This window comes from Rhinolophus sinicus, linkage group LG01 (assembly GCF_036562045.2).
Source record: "Rhinolophus sinicus isolate RSC01 linkage group LG01, ASM3656204v1, whole genome shotgun sequence".
Classification (NCBI taxonomy): domain Eukaryota; kingdom Metazoa; phylum Chordata; class Mammalia; order Chiroptera; family Rhinolophidae; genus Rhinolophus; species Rhinolophus sinicus.
The window spans coordinates 109,932,457-109,958,985 of NC_133751.1; the positions used below are offsets into that span (position 1 = coordinate 109,932,457).

General features: G+C 44.7%; 1 protein-coding gene and 1 long non-coding RNA gene across 7 annotated transcripts; one reads left to right on the plus strand and one right to left on the minus strand.

The window, feature by feature from the left end:
* The first annotated feature begins 6 nt into the window (after nucleotides 1–6).
* On the plus strand, nucleotides 7–6,024 carry LOC141572104 (uncharacterized). Its single transcript, XR_012497224.1, has 2 exons — nucleotides 7–1,006; nucleotides 4,362–6,024. It is a non-coding gene; the product is annotated as an uncharacterized LOC141572104 (long non-coding RNA).
* Nucleotides 4,645–24,798, minus strand: AMMECR1L (AMMECR1 like). Of its 6 annotated transcripts, none has more exons than XR_012497222.1 (9): nucleotides 24,441–24,794; nucleotides 22,870–22,979; nucleotides 14,601–15,045; nucleotides 12,514–12,624; nucleotides 12,100–12,214; nucleotides 11,350–11,440; nucleotides 9,852–9,948; nucleotides 8,677–8,813; nucleotides 4,645–8,203 (listed from the first exon to the last, which is right to left on the minus strand). XR_012497222.1 is itself a non-coding variant. In XM_019717999.2 (9 exons), exons 3-8 carry the CDS (start codon nucleotides 15,005–15,007, stop codon nucleotides 8,935–8,937), a joined length of 849 nt encoding a protein of 282 aa, XP_019573558.1. In that variant the 5' UTR covers nucleotides 15,008–15,045; nucleotides 22,870–22,979; nucleotides 24,441–24,793; the 3' UTR covers nucleotides 4,645–8,203; nucleotides 8,909–8,934. The 6 variants fall into 6 exon arrangements, 5 of the variants coding, with proteins under 5 accessions (XP_019573558.1, XP_019573552.1, XP_019573553.1 ...); XM_019717999.2 differs by lacking the exon at nucleotides 8,677–8,813 and adding an exon at nucleotides 8,909–8,962 and having other exon boundaries at nucleotides 24,441–24,793; XM_019717993.2 differs by lacking the exon at nucleotides 8,677–8,813 and having other exon boundaries at nucleotides 24,441–24,788.
* Between the last annotated feature and the right edge of the window lie 1,731 nt (nucleotides 24,799–26,529).

Below are 26,529 nucleotides of genomic sequence, written 5' to 3' on the forward strand. Positions count from 1 at the left end.
CAGGAAGCTGCGAGGGGAGGGGCTGTGCCGAGAGTCTTGGAGCGCGTCCCTGGATCGTTTTGAGCCTCAGCTTCTCACCTGTGAAATGTGGGTAAGGACACCTGCTTCCCAGTGGGCAGGGGTGGGCTGAATGACATGCAGGAACGCGCCGGCTGACCCCAGGAACTCCCCGTTGAGGGGATACCGGGTCGGTGACCTCGAAAACGTACAGGGGAATTTCTTCCAATGCCTTACGCATTTTAAATTCTCGATTGACGTGTAGTGGATTATTCTGATACTTCTGGGCACGTGGACAGTGATTTTGAGAGGGCTTTAATGTCTGTTGGGTCACTTGGATTATACATAGAAAAGTAAGCAAATGAAAAATGATGTTGTTTTCAAATTCAGAGAAAACAAGATTGTAAAATAAAGGACATAATTATAGTGCATTGCTTCGCTCAGTAGTGAGCAGTGTTTAGGTATCATGTAAGCTCTGTTCAAATGAAAAATAAACCACACAAGTATATGTACCTTGTATACCTTTACTTTATAATTTTTACAAAATTAATTTGCTTTGTATGTGTATTTCTAGAAGAAATGTATTGGGTATGTCGATGAAAGAATGTCTAGCCTAAGAAAGTCTTATAAGAGTTTATTTGAGCCAAACGGATGACAATTGCAGGCAAGCAAAATCTCAACAGATTGAGAAAATGCTCCAGAGAATGGCAGTTTTGCAGCTTATTTTATACATTAGAGTCAAAGGAGGAGACCTAAGGAGGTTTACATGAAATCCATTGGTGGTAAATAAGGGTTGGGAGAAAACAAAATGGAGAAATCTCTGGCATTGGATAAAAAGCAAAACGGAGAGGTCATACTTTATTTACATTGGTGGGTACAGGATAGTTAACATTTACAACACATAGAGATGGTATGTAGGCAACCATTTAATAATGTGGTCTCGTGCTCTTGTACCAGCAGTTGTGCCTTCGCGGGGTCAGGAAAAGAAAATTACTCTGACATTTCAAAGGTATGTTATCTTAGATTGCACAAAAACAATAAACAATTTCAAAAGTAGACTGACCTTTGTCAAGGAAGCTATAGGCCTAGGATGGGCCTACCCACCATGACTTGCTTTTACTTGGGAACTTTTATGTTCTGGCCATCTTGTGTGGTTACTTTTGGTCTCTGAGTATGTATATATGCGGGCCTCCCCTGAGCTTGTCAGGTTCAGTACACAGCCCCTTTTTGGTCCACAGGTAAAATAACAGTAGGTTATTGTGGGGACAGAGTCCCAGAGAGCAGTTTCTAGGCTCTCGGCCTCACGTGGAAACGTACTGGCTCAGGTAGTAAATGGCCCTCAGCTGTGACTAGTTGGCCATCAGCTATTACAGGTTAGCCATTAGCCACTAGTATAACTGCCGTGGCTATGTGGGCAGGTTGGTTGGTTGGCAGAGAAGGGCGGATTGCGGCTAGCAAGGGGGTTGGTTGACAGAGAAGCAGACAGCGGATGGCGGATTGTGTGGATCCTGCTTCCTATATCTCCAGCCCAGCTGCCATCAAAAATATAGTGGTATGACTCCCCTATATATGTCTCTGTTGTTGTTCCTTTTCGGCCTCGCCATATCCTTTGTTCTTGTGCGGGGAGCGGGATCAGAGTCCCTGCATGACAGTTATATTGTAGTAGCAGATCTTGTGACTGTTTCAAAGTGCTTTCTGTACGGTTCATTAGAGCTGTGACAGATGTACTGTTGAGGTGTCTGGGCACATGCAGCAGCTAGGGGGTCAGAAATACGCTTGGAACTCTGTAGGCTTCTTTCTTCCATGTATCCATCCAGCAGGCCCTTACAGAGTACCTACTATTTACTGGACCTTACCATGTGCTGGCCCAAGAGCTGGCTGGATTCCCAGCACTTGGTATCTTCTGCATATACAGCAGTAAAGACTACAGATAAAGAGAAGCGAGGGGAATAACAAATAATACAAACATGATGTTTCAGGTTTGTTTATCCAGAACATTATCATTCAGGAAACCATTGTAAACACTTCTGTGCAATGCTCTAGGGTTAAAAAGACAGTCATTGATCTGTCCCCACAGGGAGCTCACCAAGAGTAGTTGACTTATTTTCCATAATAAAAGAAATGGCGGGTGGTATGAGAAAGTCAAAGAAAGTGCTGTAGAAGAATACGGAGAGAAAGAGGTCCCTTCTGGTTGGGAGTAGGTGAACCACAAGAGGATCTGGGGAGCTGGGGCTGGCCTGGAAACTGCGCCTTAACATGTAGCCAGAGATGGGAGAGGAGTAACATGAACGAACTCGCCAGGTACATACACAGAATATTCACTCTTTAAGGTAAATTCATATTTCAATTTCCTTAAATGTCACAGTAATTATATAGAACTTACAAAAACCCGGAACAATGTTTGCTCTAAGAGTTTTCATTAATGTTGCTGTATCATTCTTTCAATCAAGTGAATAATTTCCACCTTTTATAACCTTTTACAATGCTTCTCAAAGAATCCCTTGTGGACTGAATCACTCATGTTTTCTGCCTAGACCCAGGTGTTTTGCCTCTAAAATAGATGTTTCCCAGTTCTCCATGTACTCAAGGTTAATGTACAGAATCTCCCAAATTTAAGCTCTTCTCTCATAAATTAAAAAAATCTTTGGCACCTGCTGCTGGAAGTCTGCTGGTAAGCGCTACAAAGGAAGCCAAAAGGATCAACATGTAACCTCGCTTTTGCTATTAATAGTCTCTCGAGATCAAAGGAATGAGGTATATGGGGGGCAGGGAGGGTTGTGTGACTCTGCAAACCGCCCTTCACTTCCAGGGACAACTTCCAGAGGCTGTCTTGGGAGTCTGGACTTGGGTTCTAAGTCCTATCTGCCTGGCAGTGTGACAGGGCAGTGAGCCCTGAGAGGGCTTATCCACCCCATGGGGCTGTGGTTTGACTCTGAGAAACCCTTTTCTCAGGTCAAGCTGCGCTTACTTCAGCACCCACCACTCTCAGGAAGCCTGTCTTGACTTGGGGGGCTGAGCACACCAATTATGCTGCCTCCTTTTTGTGTCCAGAGTAGCTTAGGGTTCTGAAGGGTTCACACTGGCCGTTTTCCCATCTTCCACCAGCACTGGATGCTAGTCCAAATAGCCACAGCCATCCTGCCACTGCAGCATGTGCTGGGGCCTCAGCAAAGCGATTTTGACAGGCTACCTTGGAAATTCAGTACTGTCGTAAAGCGGGAAATTCAGCTCAGAGTATAACTACTTGTCTGGTTCTTAAATGGCAGGACCAAGATTCAAGCTCAAGCCTGTCAGATTACCAGCCTGTGAAGGTCCCAATGTCGGCATTTTGGGTTGCTTATTTGGTTGGGGACCAAATAAGAATGGCCATACTGGGGTTGGGGTCTGAGTGGCAGCAGGAACTTGAGTGGTTGACTGGGACTCTTTCCGTTGGTGCCTCCATTAATGGTTAAGTTTTGGAATTGGAGGGGTTTTTCAGTTTGCTGTATCATACAGAACCTACTACAAAGAGCAAGTAAGCAGCAGGAAGAGACCTTAGAATCCTTGTCAGTTTCATTTAGCATTAAGGAAAGGCTCGAAGGGACAGGGTTTGCATTACCTTCTTCAAGATGCTACTCTGACTTCTTTGTACAGTATTGGTTTAGAGTCAAGTCCTTCAACCAGCTCAGTGAATAGTATTTCAAAGCCAGGTATTCAAGCCAAGGTAACAGACTCCAGGTTGACCTGGAAGCAGCTTTATACCCCCACCCCAAGAATCAGCACCACCGACCTCTATGGCTTAGTTCACCTTTCAGGTAGTAGGAGCGGTTAACATGGCGAATTGTTACAGTGCACTGCCACCACCACCACCACCACCAAAAATACCCCAAAACAGTATGTATTCCATGCTGTTTAACACAGATGGTATTAAATAGGTAATAATGTGGAATATTCATCTCTAGAACTGTAATTTCTCTTGAAACAATTCCTGTCACACACACTCCACCATTATTACCAGTCTATGTTTAACTAGTTGGTAGTTTATGTCCAAAATTATCATCTAACCCTGACAGCACGTGTACCTGTGGCCATACGCTTATGAGTTAGTTCTGCCAGGTATAAGGGCCTCAGAACTTGGTATCTTAAGAAAAAAAATTACATCCTTGTAAATAAAAATTTAAACTGAAGACTGACAATCCCAGAATATGAATGAAGTCTGAAAAACTGCTCAACATTTTCTCCATATCTCATCCTTTCTGGGCTATTCAAAAGCAATAAACTTTTTTTTTAAGCTCGGAACACACCAACATCCCAGGGTCTTTGCTTGGATTAATGTCACCAAGTATCTTAAATCTGAGCATTTCTTTCCCCTCTTCTGTTTTTAGCTTTTTGGGCAAGGCCAATTTCATTGGAAAAGCTTATGAGAACTATAAACCTTTCTATTATAGAAAAGTCCAAATCTTAAAGGATTCATGAACGCTGGTTCAGGAAACTTGGCTCTAAAAAAAAAACATTGGCATTGCTACCAACCAGAAATATACAAGGGCCAGGTTACTGGAGGTCACGAACACCACACAAAATACAGGCTGACTACTGCCTGGTTGGCTGTCTTCAAAAATAAGATGACTGTGATTATTTCAAACAAAAAAAAGAGGCCGGACAAAGAACAATTTTTACCCATTATGATTTATTCTCTACAATACTTCGTTAAAGAGTTCAATGATTTGCACTCAGAAGTTATATAGCCAAGAGGCAACCAAGTGTAATACGAAGAATTGGTCTGAAGTCTGCACTGAAGGCCATATAGTCTCTTGCTTCAGGGAAATAAGAACGAAAATTAACAAAAAAACACAAGCTCCCTAGGCTTCAGAATCTCAATAGAAAATAACATCAACGGTTAGTGAAACTGTAGGTGTTAACATATCATGGAAAACAGATCTTGTGCAAATATTAAAATTAACACCTGGGACTTTCGTATAGATGATTTTTATTATAAACAATAAAATATACGTTATGTCTCAACTACAAACCTTTCATGTTGAAAGGGTCTCTAACATGAGTTGCTTTAATATTATGAAGCAAAAAAGGTTAAGAACCTCACAGCGGAAACAATCCAACACCGACAAACTCTAGTGATCAAAGACATTCTCTTTTAATGTAAAACAAGGACAATTCATAATTACAGAGAATGTCCTAGCTGTGGGTATTATGAGACAAGCCAACTTTCCAGACCAAAAGGCACTCACAGCTAGGGATGATACGAACTCTGAACCAAACCAGCCAAGTTGGGTTGGCTCCTTGAAGATAGTGGTCACCTACTGTTCGGCCTGAACAGCCCAAGGACAAAGGAAACACCCACAGAAAACACTCCCTTCTCTTTAACCCTGCCCCTCACACAGGTGCTGGCCATCCTCATCACTGCGTTGGTCACATAGTGAAAGGCAGTGCATGTCCAGTGCGGAGCCATCCTCTCCCTATGCAAAGCTGCCAAGCGGATGATCCAGACTTAGTACTTTTCCTGAGAGTCACCTGCCGCACATCTTCATGAGGTGACCATGACCGTACACTTCCAGGCTGTTTCCTGACTCGGCCCCATTTTGGATGGACACTGACAGTGCCATTCCTTCCAGGACCAAATACTTTTCCTTGGTTGACCCCGAGTCTCCTTGACAAGCAAGAGGACCAGGAGCATCTCCACTGCTGGACTTGAACAGGAGCATGAGGGAATATCAGGGAGTAAGGCTTCTTCACTCCAAAACCAGAGCCACTTCAGCGTGGTGCGGGGCTTAACCAGCCGATTCTTGTGCACTGATTAGTTTTCCCCATTTTGTGGGTTTTAAATTATCTGTTCATTTTCTTAAATGGTAGGTATCCTACCCCACCCTCAATAAAATAAAAATAAAAAACATACTATACATTGGGGAAGACAAATAGGGCAACGTGTCTACAAGAAAAAATAGGCTTGAAGAGCATGGCACTGTAAATGCTTGCATGACCAGTCTCACTGAGCGTGCTCAGGGGGGAAAGGTTAGCACCAATTTTTTTGCTTTTTTTAATCTTTAGAAATTAAACAACTTTTAACATAGAACACTAGAACAGTAACGAGTGTGTAGCCCTATGTACCAATACTGTTGTACAAATTGAACGTGGGTGGTTTAGTCCAGAGCTGACCACCCTGACATCCATCCATGGCACCTAAGAGTAACCGTCGTCATGTCTGTAACAAGACAGGTATTATTCTCAGCAGCAGGAAATCATGAAACAATCCCTTCATCTTCAATAGCTTTTTCTATTAACTTGGCAAGGGAAAAGTGGCAGGATGCAAGAATGTAGCACAAAGTAGGATGGAGTGATACAGCCCCACCTGGGCATCCTGATGGAGGTGGCCCCATCTTTCCTTTGCACGTTCCATATCCTCATGAATGGAGGATGGTGTCAAGCAAACCTGCTCACCCTTATCCATCTCTTCCAGGAAACGAGACAGCAGTGCCTATAACAGCACGTGTTGTTTCTTAGATTGTGTCCCTGCTCCCCTCCCCCACTCCTGGTAGAAGAAAACTCAAAAGACCTTTTGACTTGCGTATTTGTCCATTCTGAAAAGTCACACCATCACCACATAAACTTTTAAAAATAAATTAAAACTTTTTGTTCCTGGGTTGACATCTAACTCACTTCAAGAGTTCTCTAAGCATGTTGAGAAACATTGTATCACTCTTAGGGTCTTTTCTTCCAACTGGCCACCTCTTCCTGTGAATACTTTCAGCAATGCCTGACATTGTTTCCAAAGCATCTTCCAAGTCCCCAACTTCTATGAACTTTGCCACCAAATGAGTTGAAGAGTAGGCAAGTGGGAAAAGAAACTTGCTGACAGCTATTTGGAGTTAGCAACAGTGGGAAAGGGAAATGTGCCACATGGAAGTCTGACTGACCTAGAATAAAATGAACTATTTGGAACCTTGCCCTGGTGGGGTAAAGATTCCCAGCGTATTAGGCAAGATAAAGATTCACCTCGTTTAGTTATACAGCTTTGTTCTCAAATCCTGTAAAGGACTGAATCATCAAATATCTTCCCACTTCTACAGGCAAACTAGGAAAAGGAGCGCCTCTGCTTAAAGGCTGTTTGCCTGCAAAGGAACACAGCGTTCTCTCCTATGACAATGTATCTTTCTAAAGCCCAACCCAGGTGCTTGTATGAACATCCACATCTTCTGAAAACCTAGACGCAGCTATAGGCACTGCTACCAGTACGGAGTGAGGTAGCCGGGTGGTAAGGAAGAGGCCTTGCCTTGCCCACTGCCTGCAGCGATGACACTGGGCCCTCCTGCAGGCGTCCCAGTTCCTTCCTCAGCAGGCTACACCACAGCTCTGTTCAAGACCAGGAGACTCAATGCAAGAAGAGTGCCAGAAAATCCAACTGACAGCGGGATGAGAATGAAAACCTTCAAGGCTAACTGAGCGATGAGATCTGCAACGCCATCCAAAGGGCTTCAGATCTTGATGTGGGTCTCTGTCCAGGAGCCTCAAAGGACTCACGGTGCCCACGTCCAAACCTAACATGGCGTCCACGTATGAAGCATGGAGGTTATAATTAACTCTTGGTATGCAATAAACTGGAGGTTTAAAAAAAGGAATTTAAAACAACCTAAAAATGTTTCTTGTTGGTCTCCGTTGCCCAGACTGCCAGGGGAATACACCTACTTGATCTGGGGAGGCTGTAGGGGTGTGTGTGTAGTACACCTTCAGGAATCATCAATTCCAGCTTTCACTGTGTGGCCAACACACAGGCGGCAAACCACTAGTGGCACCTGTGTGCCAAGGGTCTTCTGAACCCACACAGTAATTCTCACCAGTCATGGAGGAGCCCCAATCCAACGGAACCCCATTATGAGGAAAGGCTGAGATAAGGCTTGGGCCCCTCAAGTTCTGTTTCATTCAGTATAACCCCATGCCTCCCATTCCCCCCAGTCAGCTGGAGGCAGACTTGGCAACGGAAGCTAGCATCATAAAATGGTGCAGTAATAGAAGTAACTGGACCAGGAAGAGGAGGCATCTGCTCCAATGATGTCATAGCCATTGGTGGCCACAGAGGGGTGGGACTGGTCATGCAGCCGTGTGTCAGGAGTAATGATTGTAGAGGGGCGGGGCATGAAGAGTGCCATTCTGGAAACAGTGCTGTCGAGAAGCAATATATTCTGCATAACTGATTGTCACCTTCTCACTTCGGTACCTGTGTAAGGAAACAGGAAAGGGTATCAGGAACCTCAAACACTTCATTTAGTAAACTCACTCAGCAGAGAAAACCAAAAGCTTATTCCACATTTTGAAAGAATAAAATGGAAGACCAAGAGCAACCTTACTTACAGAAAATGAAAGACAGCACAAAGAAACAATGTTGTTATTACGAATGAACAAGATGAAAAGCACAGTCAGAGTCCCCTGAGAATGTACTTTCTGCACATCCCACCTTAAACACTGCAAATGCTTATCATCAGGCTGCTCTTAAGCAATCGGCTACTGGGGGCGGGGTGAAGAATTTCAAGGTCAAATGACATGGGAGGCAGATTGGAAGACGACTGCACCAACGCTCAGTGTAAACTGCATATCTACTGTCAAGTTAAAATGTGATAAATTGACAGAAATGCAACCTCAACTTGCAAAAAGCAATAAACAAGTCATTTATAACCAAAAGGGCACAGATACCTAATTCTGGGTCAAATTCTCATGAAGCAGGTTAAAGGATCCTGGGGCTACATAGGACGGGTCTCAAGTCCCAGATGAATATGCCATATCATATCACAGGGTCGTCAGAACAGAATTCATAGCACTTTGGCTTTGCTCTGGAAAGAGCCACGAGTCAGGATGCGAAGCATGGGGTGTTACAAACCTATGGAGCCTACTACAGACCACAGGAGCTGGGTGTGACAGTCCTTACCCAGAGCCATCTCTTTCCCACTGTAATCACTCCTCCACTGCAAGGTGGTTATTCCTGAATTTTGACAGGGAAATGGCTGTTCAAATAAATTATAATAATAATAATAATAATGCTTTGTATTTGAAGATTTTTTTTTGGAATCCAAAGCATTTCAAAAAACACTGGGTTATCTTCCAAATAGACCTATGAGGTTACTATATGATTATTCAGCATTTTACAGATGAGGGGGCCAGAGGCCCACAGAAGCTAACCCTCTGTGTGTCCGATTTCAGGAGGGATGGGAAGAGAACTGACATCTCCTGACCACCTACAATACTGCCTGGTCCTGGTCTAGAAATTCCACACACATTACCTCACCACACCCTAAAACAATCCCAAGGCATTATCACACTTCTTACAGACAGAATTTTTTTCCATTCAGAGGCAGAATAACTGACCCAGGTCACATAGCTAAGTGGTAAAGCTGGCGTTCAGACCCCAGGTCCATGTGCATTCTACCACACTAGGCAGCCTCCCCAAAGAAGCATTCACCCCAAACAGGCATTTCCTTGTAACTCTTTATTAAAAGCATTTTCTGACTAGTCCTTTCACATGCCACCCATGTCCCTGCCACCTGACTGCATGTGACTTCAACTGAGGCTGGCCTTCTACAATGAGAGCCTTCTCTAGCTTCAGGCTTTCCTTTCCCATCGGCCTCCCCACCAGCGAGTCTGGCACAGATACCCAACTTGCTCTGTGGCCCAGGGCCTGCTCCCACCCTGCTGCCGCTCAGCTGTTGGGCACCCAGGAAGCGGGTGCCACTGCTGCCTCAGAGCCTCAGCCTCACCACACTCCTGGGGTTTAGGAACATTCGCCAAGAAAACTTACTTCTTCCCCTCTCACTACAAGTATCCTCCATCTAACTCTAAGTTAAAACGACAAGGAAAATGAGACAGTGGCTTACCTGGTGAGTTTGATCGTTTTTCTGAATTCACTGGTAATTGGAGCCTTAAAGCCACCTTTCCTGAGCAGGGAGTCTATTGTCTGGATCTGATCCCAGTCTAAGGAGAAGAGGCACACTGAGGTCAGAGCAGAACGACCGAGTGGGACATGCTCTAATGTGGGGAGAGAAGGCAGGGAACTGTCTGCCGCACTGACCGTCCAAGGAAAACTGTGGAGACCTGAGATTAGGGCCTGACACATGCCAGAGTGGTATCCCCAGGCAGCCCAGCTCCTGCCTCTTTCCTGTCAGATGTGATCCCAGGACAGGTATCTAGGAACAAACTTGGTCCCAACTCAGATAGCCTGTTGGCCCAGTGCTGCTGACCAGGCTGTTCTGTGGAGAGAGAGTTCAAGTTCTGCAGCTGATACTCCTTCGTGGGGCCTTCCTTCAATCTGATGACCTGTAGGCATCCTGGTTTCTATTACAGAGAACTGATGTGGGAAGGAAGCTTTTCCTTTAAGGATGGGAAAGTTGTTCACACATATACTGTTGTGCTGTTCTCGCCCATTTTTAACAGATATAACCCAACATACCAAATTGAAAATCCCATAAATTACTGCAGTATGCGCCAGTTTTTATTTTTCCTAACCAATTTTCAAATAGAAAAATAATTTATTTACTTAAATTATCATCACATCTCAGTATTAGAAAATACTTATGGCAAGTCACTTTGCACAGATATATCAGATTTATGATCTCAGAGCTGGATAAAAGGCTTCCTTTTTAGGTCACATCCACACTGCTTTTGAAAAAGTTTTAACACAACCACAATGGAAACCAACAAAGCAACTGCTTTCCACATAATTCAGTGACATACTAAACTGGATATTCTCTATTCCAGATTCACACCCAACAATAAATACTGTGTGTTTCACATATTAATTTGAAAAACAGACTAAATTCAAGAAAGAAAGAAAATCGGGTTACATATCACAGAATGCATAACCAGCGTTTAAAGGTAATTCTTTTAAAGAGAAAACCTGCCCAACTCATTTCTTAGCTTTAATGTCACATTATAAGAACTTAGTAACTTAGAACCGAATTCTTAAAAAAAAAAAGACACAAATTATGTTTTGCCTTTTTTCAAGTATAACATTGTTTCATAATTCATGACCAACCATTCAAAATCCACTGATATGGGCAGCTTCCCTTTACAATGAATTCCATAATATGGGCAAGTTAATTGGTGCAATTTTGCTACAATTATCACTGTAATATTGGGGGCCAAGAAATAAAACTATTCACTGAAAGTAAGTGAAACAAGCAGGTAAGAGAAATCTTGACTCCTTTTCTTTTCACAGCTTCTGCATCTTTTGGGGAGTTTATTTCTCCTTCTGTAAGAAAGGCACTCATTTTTAGTTGCGGTTGGGCTGAAAGACAACATACTCCATTTTCCTGACCTGCACTTGGCAACACTGGGAACAGCATCATTCACTGAAATTCCATTTGTTCAACTCACCTTGTTCCTTAGCAACCTCAGGTAAATATGTGGCTGTACGTTTGACACCTTTTTCATTGATGAATTCAATTCGAATCCCATGGACCCCTACCTACAGAAAAAAACAAAAAAAACCCCACCAAATAAATGGCATTGACTTATTCTAAGGGCACTTCAGTCATCCACATACAAACTGTCAACGTCCCCTGACCAGCTTGACCCAGGTCTGAGAAAAGGAGACCTTTTGCTTTCCATGACTCACTTTCTCTCTCAGGTATAAAAGCCAAAGAAACTTTAGCTTGAGGGAAGGTGTGATTCTAACTGTAGCCACCTCTGAGTTACAGATATAAATTCTTTCACTAGCTCATCTGATAATCTTGAATATTCCACTTTTAATTTATTCCAGTAAATGAACATGCCACAGGGTTCTGATCTGGGTTCATGACTCTTCATAAGTGACTCTAAATAACAACTTTTACTCAAGGGCTTGCCAAGAGGGATCTAGAATGTTCTGCTTTATCCCCATTATTTATTAGACGTAGGAGAAGGGTGTGGACCAGAGTGGACTGGGAAGAAATGGGAGAAGAAAGCCATCACAATTTTTCTGCTTCTACTATCACAGCAGCTTTTCTGTCACTTATGTTGCCCACAATTGCTTCCAAACTCAGCTTTCACATTCTTATGCCCTCAATGAAGGAGATACATTACCATGTACTAACCCGAACCCAAATGCAACGAGAGACGCAGAGTTCCAAATGCGGCTGTTCTCACCTCCCAGTCCAGGTAATCACTGGCATCCTCAAAGTTAGTGAGGAGGGAGACAGAGCAGGAAAGTTTAGGCAGCTCCTCTCGGGTCAGGGGGGGGAACCGGCTGTCCTTAAGTGCACTGGAGGGGACAGAAAGCATGTGTGAGGCTACTCTCGAGTTGGGAGCCAACACCACGTGCCCTGAGATACACAGAGGGCGGCCATTTCCGTCAATAGTAATGTGCTATAACATAACTTATTAACTGTCTATACTTGAACTGATACGTGACTCACCGGACTAAAGCCCCCACATTCCCTGATTACCAAGAAGAGAATACTCATTCTTAGAAGAAATAAAGTCAGGCAGTTGTTTTCAATCCTGTAGATAAATCTGATTGCCAACTGACCTACAGATCTGATGCCTAGTGTAATTAATTACCTGGTTAACGTGTATTCCCTGAGTCCTGAATGAAGATTCATGGCTGAGAAGGTCCCAATGCAGCCACGAAGCCGCTTGTCCCGCCCTGTCTTCCATGTCACAAAGAGCGGACTAAAACAAAACACAAAACACTCGCCAGCCCCAAATTACTCATGGGTAAGAATAAAACCTCGGCTTTATCCCTGTTCATTTCTGCTACTCCCCCAAAGCACTGTTTTCTCAATTGCCGGCCAGCTGTTTGCCTTTCTGGGAGTCACGCAGTCCCTGCAGGGAAACAGAGGGAACAGCTCAACAAGGCGGTGTGAAGACAAGCTCTCTGGGCCGCCTTGCCTGTGAGCCTGCTCACAGCTCAGACACCACGCGTATGTGTCACACTCCTCATCCTCTGCTCAGGACTCCACTTCCCGTCCTTCTAACTCTCCATGTCACTCTCCTCTTCTTTACTCTATTTTGAGTGTCCATGTCCCCCAGTTCCATCCTTCATGAAGACACACTGGGCATGTATACCTTCTCCTCCTTAGTAGTAAGCATTCCCTGCAACCCCACATTGTTCCCATAATTATTTCTGTTCCTGGCGATTACAAATAGCACCTGTTCATAAATGTTCAGAAAAAAAAAAGTCTTTTGAAGAGAGTTCATTATTAGCAGAAGTTGCCACTTTCTGTTTCTAGGCCAAAGTCATGCTTCATTAGGCTACATCAGACTGAAGGTGACAGATTTTTTAGAAAGAGGTTACAAGTCTGTCCCCTCTTCCTGAGATTCCTCCAAATTCCTCTGCCCTTACCTCTTAAGATTGTTGAGTTAAACACTTCTAAAAAGCAACTTAAATTTTTTAAGTTTTCTACTTCTTTGATCATTGTTACAAAGCAGATCTCCCACCTACCCTTTTTTTCCTTGCACTAAAACACCTGAACAGCACCAGCCAAGGTTACGGTCTCCAAATCAACCCAAACAAGAATTCCACTGTCTGCAGGATGGAAATATTAATATAAGCCCATGAATGTAACAGCCCATACACTATACCCACTCTTCTAAATCTGTGTCCCTCTCCTTACGGGACACACCTGAGCATCTCAGACCAACACTCAGACCCCCAGCTGCTCAGTCAGGATCCGTCTCACCATGGCATCCCATGGCAAGCCTTCCCTGACGACTTAGCACATTTTCTCTCCTCTGACAGTCACACAAGAGCGACGTCCCCTCTACTTCTGCCCAGTGTGCCACAGACACTACTTAGCTCTGTGTGTGTGAACTGCCAACTCAACAAGTCTCCCAAGAGCAAGTACTTTTTCTTTGTGCCCCTCCATGGCCCACCCAGGGGGGCTATGTAGTGCCCTGGTGTGGCACTAACAGTTGAGGAATGGATGCTCTTAGGTCAATGAGCGCTCCAAAGCATCTCCTAAGAACAACCTAATGGGTCCTGGAAAAACACACTTAAATAAAGTTTAAAAAAAAAAAAAAAGCAGTAGTGCTCTTTAAAGCCAGCTCAGAGTTGTTCCCAATTCTGAGAAAGACACAAACAATGGCTGAGTGTCTTCACTTTGTGCTTTCTACATGCTTCCTGACACGTAAGAGTGCTTGGGACCAACAACAGTCTTGAACTACAGACAGTAGTGCACATTCTGACATTCTCGGGGGAGCGCCGGCGGCCCCAGGGGATGACCAGGGGCTTGCCGAAGAGCAGTGAGGAGCATCACAGCTCCTGCTAAATAAGCCACTAGTCTCTAATCAGGCCACCAGAAACCCCCAACCCACTTGGACGTCAACACTATAGGGATCCACAATGCTGTGATGGTGTGACCTCTACACCTGAGGTTAAAAGCGCCACAACCAAAATCCTCCTAATTTGAATACTCAAGCCTACACCTCACCTCCTCCACACATAATCTAGTCCTCTTCCATTACTAAATCCTGTGAATGGTCTAGATGTTATTGGACAGTTCTCATTTCTCATCATCCTATTCCTGTTACCCTTTCCCCAAATCACAGGAAAGCTTTTATAAGCAGCAGACTCTCTCAAGAGAACGACCCCAGAAAGACGCCATCATGCCTTTCTCACTGACCCCTGCCCTGATGGGTTTACTCACTAGGGGTCATTGGTGAATCTAGGAAGCCGGGGCTGTGGGAAGCCATAGAGGTGACAGTAGAGGACGTCAAAGCAGTAGCAGCACATCTCTGCAGTCACCACCAGATTCTTGGTGGTGTTGGCAGTTCCGTTGGGTCGGGGGAGAGGGCTCAGCGCTCCCGATGTGGGATTCATTCGTGTGATGGGAGAGTTTCCAGGTCCCAGCGTTAAGTCTGACACATTCTCCCGACCACTGCTGCCATCCACATGCTGGTGATTCTGAAGAGGTCCTGAACTGGAGCCAGGGACAGTCGTGGACTGGTTCCCGTGGGTGTGCGCTCCACTGCCAGATAACTTGGGCTTCTTGACCCCACAACAGCCTGCTGCCAACTTGGGCTCGAGTGGAGGAACACAACGTCTTTTTCCCATCCTGATTCAGTGCTCGAGGTCTGGAACGCTACAGAACCCTAACCAAAAAGAGAATAGGTAAGATTAATTCAAATGGTTAGTTAAAAGGAGAAAACAAAAATCAAAGAGAGTCTACCTGGAGAGATAAGAACTCCCAATTCTTTGTCTCACCCGGGTTACATGGTCACAATCAGTCGCAGACCAGAAAGGCTAGGAGACCCTGAATTCCACACCAGGAGCTCCTAACCTTTTCCTAAAGGGGAACGATTTATTTTATTTTCCATAAAGCTATAATCAGCATGGATGGAGGCATGCGAGAAGGTTCTCTCTTGCCCAAGACTGTCTTGGGCAGAAGGAAGGGTGGGGTAGCAACCATCTTGAAACCGGATGAGGACATTTCAAAATTGACTAGAAGAGTGCACCTGACCTGTAGGACTCTTTGTCAGATCGCTTTCTCTACCTTTTTCGAGGATCCAAATTGAATCACCCTATTTTTAAAGGATCCCAGAGGAACTTTTATGCTTCTGCTTGTTAACCACATCCTTTCATCATTTTCCTCATCACTAACCTAAATCTGTGAAATTTCACCCCAGATCTTAGGGAAGGTGAAAAGCAGTTAGCTGCCATCCTGAAAAGAGCACACCTTCTAACATAAGTTCCCACCTTTCTGCCCTCACAGCTCTCATTCTCCGACGTCTTACTCATTTTCTTTGGCTCTCTGAAATTTCTACACGTCTCTATCCTTTCAAGACCCCATTCAAGAAAAGCTACAACCTAGCGGAAACCTTTCACACAAATGACCCAAGCTTCAGTCCTTTTGTGAGGTGGCCATTTCTGTCCTGTCATAGCAAGGCAGACATATGCAAAGCCACTCTGTTTATCAAAATGCAGCATCAGATGCGCCAGGAAACCAGAGTGTCCCATCCGATGATGTGAAGGAGGGAGGCTATATTTCACTAAATTTTCTTTTCTTAGAAAGGCTAAGGTAAAACTGTATAGCTATAACATAACGAAGATCCTTTATCCGTTGTGTCAATAGTCAACAGAAAAAGGGAAAACCGATCCTAGTTATTTCAACGTCGATTACACCAAAGTTTGTAAAATTCTGTTGACTTGAAAAAAGTATACTGTTTTCTTCTCAAGTCATTACATGTTAGTTTTAGCCCCCATCCCCAATTATAATGTATTATTCTACCTAAAATTTTCCCTGTGATTTGAACACATACCATGTAACTATCTTTTCAGGCACTGGTCTACAACACAGTGTTGGTCGTAAATTCTACCTTTTAAATCAAATTAGGTATTTATGTACCCATTTGCAAGGCCATTATTTCTTCCAAAACAATCTGTCACTTTAAATTGAATGAGACACAAAAATTTCACAAACATTATTTATGTTCTTGATATATGCTAATCTGTAACAAAATACACATTTTTGTGTCTAGGACGATTCTCAGTGAGACAAAAGTTGTCTGTAGCCAAAGAATAACAGCTTGCATACTTCGGTACCTGGCTTCTTTGTGAGAAAGCATTACACACTTGATACATGAAAACCTCCAAAGACTAGACTGTTCTGAGCGTGGACGTCTTTGTTTTGTTTAGACTGCTAAGACAGGGAGCAGAACGTCTTGGTTAAAAATGCTACCTCAGAGCCAGTTGGCCTGGGTTCAAATCCTGATTCCTTCAGGATTACTTCTCTGACTCAGTTTCTTCCCAGTGAGAGTAACAACAGGATTCGCCTCATGCGGTTGTTAGGAGAATTAAATGAGTCTAATGCATGTAAAGTGCTTACTACAGTGTCTGGCATGTAGCAAATGTCAATTTACTTAGCTGCTCTCGTCACCTGGCTTTTGCTGGGCTGCTCGCACTAGGACAGAACTCCCAGAAGGCAGGGACTTCACTGAGCACCAGGGCTTAGCGCAGGGCTGGCACTGCACAGGTGCTCTTTAAACAGGGTTCCATGGAACCCTCAAAACCACTCAGCAAGACAGACGCCGTTGCCCTCATTTTACAGAGGTGGGGCTTCAGGCTTACTAAACCAGATAACCTGACCAAAGCCAGACTGCCACTAAGTGGCAGAGTTAGTACTGGGCCCACAATCTATCTGTCAGACTCCAAGGCCTGGGTTTTCCCACCAGGTCACAAAGAGTGAGGGCTGCCAATAATAGCCATTGGATTCAGTCCCTGTCCGAAGGGCATAATGGAAAACAAATTACATTCAAAGGCATACTAAAAACAAGCCTAATAGTTTGCAGAATCCTGCCAACAAAAACAGCAGGGGAAAAAAAACCGACACCTAAGCCCAAAGCCAATATCTCAGCCATAACTCTGACAAACATCAGGAAACCTGACACTGTCATTTGAGTTCACAATAGATGTCACCGGCCTCTGAGCTCTCTTTTTCTTTAAAATACATCAGAGAAGTCCTTTTTTTTTTTTTTAAATTGGGGAATATTGGGGATCAGTGTGTTTTTCCAGGATCAAGTCGTTTTCAATCTAGTTGTGGAGGGCGTAGCTCAGCTCCAAGTCCAGTAGCCGTTTTCAATCTGTAGTTGCAGGGGGTGCAGCCCACCATCCCATGTGGGAATTGAACCGGCAACCCTGTTAAGCGCTCATGCTCTAACCAACTGAGCCATCCGGCCGCCCCTCTGAGCTCTTTTTTGACTTTCTACCTTGTATGTGCAGGGGGTTTAGGACACGTGTTGAGTGAAGCAGCCACAACTATCTCCAGAGAGCTGGAGTTTTAACAGGGCCCAGAGGCTCTGCCTCTGGAGAACCCTAAAGTCAAAGAAGCCAAGAGAAGGGATGAAACACAAAGGTTAAAAAAAGAAATCTTTCCTCATTCTCATTATACCACAGCACGCCTTAAGGAAGAGCTACATGTTATCAGATGGTGGCAATGCAGGTGTTCCTTAGCAGGTGTTATCAACTACCTGACCAGGGAAACACCCCACAGCAGAGCAAATGAAGGGGTTTTCAAACTGTGCCAAGGCAGAACTCAAGTCCAGGCATATTCTGCCTACACACCACGTACAATCACTGATCTGCAGTGGGGCATGATCACAACTGATTACATGTAACAATTCTCCCACACCCTCCCAAACTATGATGTGAAATCAATAGAACCAACCCAAATCTTGTGGCTTTCTGGCCCAACCATTTCTTGGGAGGTCACTAAGCAAACAATTCAACTGATATTCTCAAAGTGACCACAGGCAGAGTTAGAGACTTTCTGCATCAAAAATACAGGAGAAGGCATTTCTTTAAGAATTTACTCTATAAATTTAAATCTATGTAAAATTTCAAACATAAACAAAATAGTATAATGAACCCTATACCCAGCTTTAACAATTTTCAACATATGGCCAATCTTATTTCATCTATAGCCTACCCACTAACTCCACCTCCCCATCTTCACTGAATTATTTTGAAGGGGGCCAGTATTTCACTCATCTGTCAGCATAAAGCAAACATCAAAAGAACTACAGTAAAGAATGTGAAGTAAATCACAGTGCTGGTAGTAAATACTTTTAATTTACAACATTAACCATTATTCACCAATTTCATCAAAACTTTCTCATTAGGTTGGAGACTCTTCTAACCCAATCTAACAAAGTGGGTGTGGGGACACAGTCCCAGAGAGCAGTTTCCAGGTTCTCGGCCTCACGTGGAAAGGTGCTGGCTCAGGTATTAGATGGCCGTCAGCTGTAACCAGTCAGCCATTAGCCACTAACATAAATGCCGTGGCTATGCTGGGGGGTTGGTTGCTTGGTTGGCAGGCAGGCAGAGAAGCGGACAGCGGATTGCGGATCATGTGGATCCTACTTCTTGTGTCTCTCCTGGCCACCAGCGAGACTGGGGTGCAGGAAGACCCCTTGTTGGGGTACTGGCGGATGTTTGCTTTTGTGTCTCCAACCCAGCTTCCAGCGAGAATACAGTGGTATGAACCCCCTATCTATGGCTGTGTTGTTGTTCTTTTTCGGCCTCACCATATCCTGAGTTCTTGGGCGCGGAGCGGGAGCTGAGAGCCTGCGTGACAGTGGGCATCTCACCGCAACCAAGTAGTCCCAGACTCAGGACTGCCCTACAATGATTATAGACACTCATTTCTCCAACAGCTTGGTGTCTGAGTATAGTGTAAGATACCTCAGAAAAACAGCATTTCAATATAACAGACTAACCTGTAGTTTGACCAGCTAAAAACAAACACCCCTAATGACATACTCAACACTGCTTCTAAAATGATGTGGGAATTTGTTGTCTCATCCCCAAACCTCATAAAAACTACCAATGATAGTATTGTGATCACAGTAGGAGTAACTAAGTGGTTACTGTGAAGTCGGTTCATCTGAAATAACTGGAATCAGGTGTAAAATCCTTGCTTTATAGACACACATCACTGAGACCCTCCCAAGCCTTCAGTTGGTTACCCTTTCAAAGCTAAACTCAAGGTCCACTTTAAGAGCCAGCCTCAGTGATCTCATTTTCCCACTGTCTGTCCACTTGAGATCAATAGGGTGAGCTAGTTACAACTGGATCTCCACCAGATGTAGACAAAGCCATACTTCCACAAAAAAACTGGAGGAAATAAAAGGAATGGCTGTTTTACCTCTTCCCTTTAGACCTCCTGACCCAGCAAGTGTCAAATAAAATATGCTGTGTTGAAGTTCCCGCACCTTTCTTTACCTGACATGCAACACTCAAGGGGTCCTGACCTTCCTTAGGGTCCCCAACAAGGCCAGCTGGGGACTTCCTCCTTTCTTCAGGGAAGCTGAGAGGCATTCTCTTGCCACTTAAATTCCAGCTGGCACTGAAATCATCCTCACCTCTACTCTCAGAGGCTGGGTCTCATTTGTGTTTGATCTTTCCCAGCACTTAACATGGTGCCCTGCATGTAGCACACACACCAACAATCTTATCTATAGATTTCCTAGTAGTTTCATTTAAGTTTACCTTTTTAATAAAAAGAATGTTTATGGCACAACCCAATCTTTAGATACTTGGTTCCACAGTGAGGTGCTAACTGAAGTGTATCAGAAGCTGAAGTAAATTACAAGTATCTATTCTTATCACTCTCAACTCTGTTCAGCCCAAACCTAGAAAAGGCGTAATTCATAGCAAAATGGAACGCCGATATGGACAATTCATTCAGAAATTAGGTCAAATACCCCCACATAATGTCTTGGTTTGATTTATGCTGGTGGTGGTCTTCTTTACTAAAATGCACCAGTTAACTGATCAGCCCTCGGCTTAGCCTCAGGTCCTACCGTGTTTCCTCCAAAATCAGACCTAACCAAAAATAAGCCCTAGCTTGAGTTTTCAGGAGGACATCCCCTAAACATAAGCCCTAATGCGTCTTTTGAAGGAAAAATTAATATAAGACCCGGTCTTATTTTTGGGGAAACACAGTATTTTACTTTAGGTTGCTCAAGGCTTTCCTCTGACAGGCCATACCTAGTTTCTGAACTGTACTTGAGGAGAATTTTCTTTGTTTTGAACGATGGAATGCTTTAAGAACTACCCACTGGGGCACTGTTTGCTTAGAGGGCAATATATGATTTCGAGAGTTCACACAAATCAATGCCTTGTAAGTTGCTGATGTTTATAAACAAGGCATGGAGACCAGTACTGAGGGAGGGTATGAGGATGCCCTGACTGAAGTGGCTGGCAGGGCAGAGGACCTTCCTCCCTCGCTGGCACGGGTCTCTTTCAAGGCTCGTACTCCCATTGTCAGAGGACGGAGCCTAGGCTCTGGGGTTGCCGTCTAGGCTGAAATCCCAACCTGACTGGCCACATACTGGCCATGCAAACTCAGGCACGTCATCACATCTCTGTGGCCCTGGGCCTGCTGCCACACAGGACTATTTGTGAGCACTCAGTGAGAAGATGTGAACAGCACTAGCAGTCCTTCGGCACGTGTCTGCTACTATCAATACTATCACTACCACTGCTACTGAAAGCAGGGCTGGGTCTAAAAATAACACAGCTTTGAGTTCTCGCCTTCTAGAGAAATAAATACATCCATAATAAAATTCTATTAAGAACTACCTTGTAGTCTAAACGATCATATTATTAACATGAGATTATTACTCCAAACACCTCAATGCTTTTCCTCTTTGGAGACCAATAGCTTCTAATAAATCATCTACTGTTCCTTTCCTTGTGAATGCCAGAAAACGTGAAGAATACTGGGCTGGGAGTTGTACACAGTTCTATTCTACAGAGGTCCTCTTTTACGCTTACACTAAAAAGAAACTAAACTTGCTAAATACGCTATTATAAAAGTGTTGCTATATATTGAGTACTAACAGAATTACTGCATCAAAGTAGTTAGATTTCAAACAATAACCAGATTAAAATATCTAGAAGAGCATGGAGGTAAAAAAAAAAAAATCTAGATTCACTGTTTGAAGACAAGCCTCAAAAGAGTTTATTAGGGAGTACGACCTTATAACAAAGAAAACAGATTTGTGACGTGGGAAAGAGACAAAGAAAAATGGGGTCTCTTCATTTTCTTATTACTTCGTGTATAGATGTCCATTCAAATCAAGGTTTATACAGAAGAGAACAGACTATTGTTTGTTTGTGAATTTAACTGAAATTCAACTTAATAACTGTTATGAGTAGTGAAACAACACCTAAGCTGTAATTCTGGCCTACTTATGAAACTATTCCAAAAAATAGTCAGGTGAAAAACCCACAAACATTCTGGTACATCATTTCAAAGAATTATTTCCATATATTTGAAACCCCATCATACATGTCCTACTCATATACAAAAAACAAAAATAGAAACACTTGCTGTGTGAAAAATTTCCCTGAAAAATAGACCTACATATATAATTGCTTTTAAAAGTTGTAGATTTAGAAAAATGCACAGAACTATACATTTTCATGTCAACTTAAAAAAACATAAATATAGGAGTCAAAAGTTCTATTTTGTTTTTAGATCCGTGCCCACGTGACCTATAGCAAGGTGCCAGATCATTCTGTGTCTCAGTTCATTCATTTGTTAAATGAAAATATTTGTTCCCTGCCTCCCTCACAGAGGATGTGTGAGGCTCCAAAAAAATGTGAAGCACTCTGAAAAATTCTCTTACAAGAGTTATAAATAAACTCAAGGAGACACATAAAATTTTCCAGAACTTTGTTTGCATGTAGAATTTTAATTACTTTTAAGATAATACCATGTTTCCCTGAAAATAAGACCTAGCCAGACCATCAGCTCTAATGCATCTTTTGGAGCAAAAATTAATATAAGACCCGGTGTTGTATTATACTATGTTATATCCAGTATTATATTATATCATCATATTATATTACATATTATGTAAGACCTGGTCTTATATAAGACCCGATCTTATAGTAAAATAAGACTGGGTCTTATATTAATTTTTGCTCCAAAAGATGCATTAGAGCTGATGGTCCGGCTAGGTCTTATTTTTGAGGAAACAGGGTAGTATCACCATAGCAGATTTAGGGCAAAATGTTCCAAAAATCTCTGAAGATTAGAACTGTATGGAAGAGACCCAATAATTGATTTTGACAGGAACTGTGGGTTACAATCTTCGTTCTTAAAAAGAAAAACTAATTTGGGAAGGGGGCAGAGCCAGACTTATGTACTAAAAACATAGAGGTTAAGTGTAATGCTGCACCACCATCTAGGTCATTCTAATGGGATTATAGACAATAAACCTGTCTTTACATATTTAAATTATTTTAAAGAGTGCAAGTGGAAGGAACTTCATCAACATTAGGACCCCCTCATGGAAATAGAAAAATACATGTGGACAAAGTAAACCTATACCCTAAAGTCCTAACACAAGCCTAAAACAAGAAAAGCAACAAAACTCTATTCTAAATATGTCCAAGGTAATACTCACTGAAAGCAGAAAGTTTGTATTGCCAGGGGAACAGCTATAACAGAGGAGGGGAGCTATTTTGTCTCTGAAATGAATTTTCTTCCTTCCGATTCCATTCCTTCGTCCTGTACCTAAGATGGAAATGCAGGTGCAGTGAATGAATAAAATCAAGGTAGTACAGAGGTAAGAGATGGTTTTGAAAAAACTACAACTCAATAGAGCAATTTCTAAAAAAACAAATAGCTAAGGAACAGGCTCTCCTTACTTCAAACAAAACATTTCAAAATCTAAATATAAGGTGGCAATAGCAGTTCCATGCACTGAGTCACCTCGTCCTTGGCGTCATCACCAAGAAGGGAGGACACTGAGGATCAAAGGTTTTATTGAACCTGAACATGAGACACACATTAAAACTTCCTCCACCACTAATTTATAACAAAACTTGCTCTCAGGCCAAGATATACCATTTCAAGGCTCTCCACTGGTTTCAGAATATAAACACATTCCCAAATCCTCTGTAAAGATGGTGCTGAAGAATTACTAGACAGCATGATAGAGTCCTGACAGGCCATCTTGTTACCCCAGGGGGAGATGATAACTGCTGGTAAGCCACTCATCCTCAGTCTCACATAAATTCTTCAAAATCTCTCCCCATCCCCAGTTAGTAGAGAATCGAGCTATTCCTAAAGATGTAAACAGGAGACTCCAGGCCCCACCCACTCTATCCAAGAAGAGGACAGTGAAAGAGGATAGGCCTACAGGGATGAAGGAAGGAAGTGTGGCAAACTGAGGAGTTCAGATCAGGACGCGGAATGGAGGACAGGGAATGAAGGGCAAACCCCACGGCCTGGAGGGAGAGAGGCATAAAACCCAAAGATTGTAAGGTGGAGGGACAACGGAAACGGGGGCAATGGGTGGATAAGGAAGGAGAGACTGAGGGTAGGGTTGGCAAAAAAAAGAGAAGAGGAATAATATAAAAAGCATGCGTATGAAAAGAGAGCGAAGCCAAGAGAAACACGAGACAGAGTGGGGAAAGGAGAGGCCAAAGCGGGCATAGGCAAAGCAGGCAGAGAGAAAAGGTGAAAGGTAAGAAAAAAAGGGGATGGGGAATGAGAGTACAGAGAGCTGGGAGGAGTTAGGAAGACCGCCCAGCGACGGGTAGGGCAGCGAGGGCCGAGCCGCGGGGGTGGAATCCAGACGCCCGGCGGGGGAGGGGAGGGGGCCGCCAGGCGGAGCTGGACACCACCAAAACTTTACACCGACCCGAGACTGTTTCCTCGGAGGGTGTGCGGAAAGGAGCCTCGCCTTGCCTAGCCGCCCAGGGCAGGGGCGTCCGCCTGCCCCCTCCCCAGCAATGTCTTCCGACCCCGCCCTCAGCGGGGACACGCGGCCAGCAGGCCTCGCCTGCCCGCCGCCTCCTTCCACCGACGCCCGGGGGCCCCTCCCCCACGCTGCCCCGGACCCTCGCCTCCATCCCGGGGGTCCGCGCCCCTGCCGCTCCGCTTGCCCGGGTGAGGAGGCCCGGCGGGCACGTCGGCGGCGGCCCGAGGGAGGCCGGGCCCTGCGGAGGAGGCGCAGCACGAGTTTCCCACCTTCTCTCCTGGCCCAGGCGCAGCCGGGGCGGACGGGACCTCTCGCGCTCTGCCTTCTCCTGCTTCATGGAGCCATGCGCCTGGGTGGGGGCTCCCGGGAGAAGCAGGCCCGCGGGCGGGCCGTTCGCGCGGCCGGGGCGGGGCGAGGAAGGCCGGCTGGCGGACGGAGGAGGAAGCGGCAGGGGGCGGCGGCGGCAGGAAGAGCTGGAGGTAGTACCCGGGCAGCTGGAGGTCTGAGTCGAGCCGGGACCCGAGTCCTCCGGTATCCCAGCAGCCACCAGAGGCAGTGAGGTAATGGAGGAAGGATGTAGCGAGTCCTCCAGTGGACCACACGCCCTGTAAGCGAGCAGCGAAAACCATAGAGATCAGGGCGCCACCAAAGCACCGCCCTGCTACTGTCACGTGGCCTGAGTCTGCACATTTTATTGGCTGGAACCGATTCTTCGGATTGAATGTAGCAGCCTGTTTTGCTTTGGTGGGGCCGAATCCGGCGTAGTCGGAATAGAGAGATAAGTAGCGAGGAGGAAAAGGAGGCCGGCGGGCAAGTAGTTGAGTGGGCCCCGCACGGTGCGCACTGTCAGACCGGCCGGCCGGCGCAGTGCACGCCGGGCCGCTCGGCATCAGCGAGCCAGCGAGCGCAGGGCACTCTGGGAGTTGTAGTGCGGGCCGGAGCGGGTGGACAGCGTTGTTCGCTACGAGGCCCAGGCGCCAGCTTCTGACACTGGCCGTGATGCCCGGCGTTGTTGTTTCGTGCTGTCCCACGTTAGGGTCCAGCCGTTAACTGCCCACGGCTTTTCTGCCCAGGCTCACGTTGCCTTATCCGACTCGGCCGCAGACTTCCAAAGCAGCCACGAAGGGGCAGCCCAGACCACCTTTAAATCAAGCCGACCCACTCGCCGGTCTGGCCCACAGGGAGGGTTCCAGGTATCAGCTTAGTCGTGGACCGGAAGGGCAAACGACACCTAGCTTTGGGTGGTGTCTGGGGTACATCTCTCTGTTTTGACCCCCATGAGTCCCAGGCCCGAAATGACTTCAGTGGATAATTCAGTATGCCAGCTAAGCACATTCCTCAGCGTTAGCCGGAGGGCAAGGGCCTCAGAATAGTATAAAACACTTTTTAAAAAATCAGGAGTAAATTATTTTCATTTCACGTACTTGCTGTTTCATTTAAGTTGATAACTTAGTATTTTTATTTTTAATCACAGATGGAGTTGCACTAAAAGCCTTACTTGCTTCCTGTTCCCTCACCCTAACCACCCCGGACAAACAGTGTAGGCCCTGCAGCATGGGCATGCCCTGTTTTAAAGCAGTACCAGCCTTGTCAAGAACACAGACTCAAGCCCACAGATAGACTGATTTATGTTTTGGTATTCTGTTTATTCACAAAGGAATTCTTAACATGTTTGTCCCCAAGGAGCAAAGAAAAGTATCTACTATAAGATGCAAAATGTACTGAAGTATAATAAGCTCTACTAGGACAGATTTTTAGCGTAATTACCTGTGGGCAACAAAACCCAAGAAAACAATGTCTGATGCCTCTTGGACCTGGGGCTTTCAAAGAGAACCTGGCAAAAGACACCAGAGAAAAGAAGAGACTACAGTGCTTTATACAACAGGAGGTGGCTTTTTTTTTTTTTTTTTTTTTTTTTTTTTTTTTTTTTTTTAAAGATTTTATTGGGGAAGGGGAACAGGACTTTATTGGGGAACAATGGTCAAATTGTTGTCCTTTCAATCTTAGTTGTGGAGGGTTCTGTTCAGCTTCAAGTTGTTGTTCTTTCAGTCTTAGTTGTGGAGGGCGCAGCTCAGCTCCAGGTCCAGTTGCCGTTGCTAGTTGCAGGGGGCACAGCCCACCATCCCTTGCGGGAGTCGAACCGGCAACCTTGTGGTTGAGAGGACGCACTCCAACCAACTGAGCCATCCGGGAGCTCAGCGGCAGCTCAGCTCAAGGTGCCGTGTTCAATTTTAGTTGCAGGGGGCGCTGCCCACCATCCCTTGCGGGACTCGAGGAATTGAACTGGCAACCTTGTGGTTGAGAGCCCATGCTCCAACCAACAACTGAGCCATCCGGGAGGCAGCTCAGCTCAAGGTG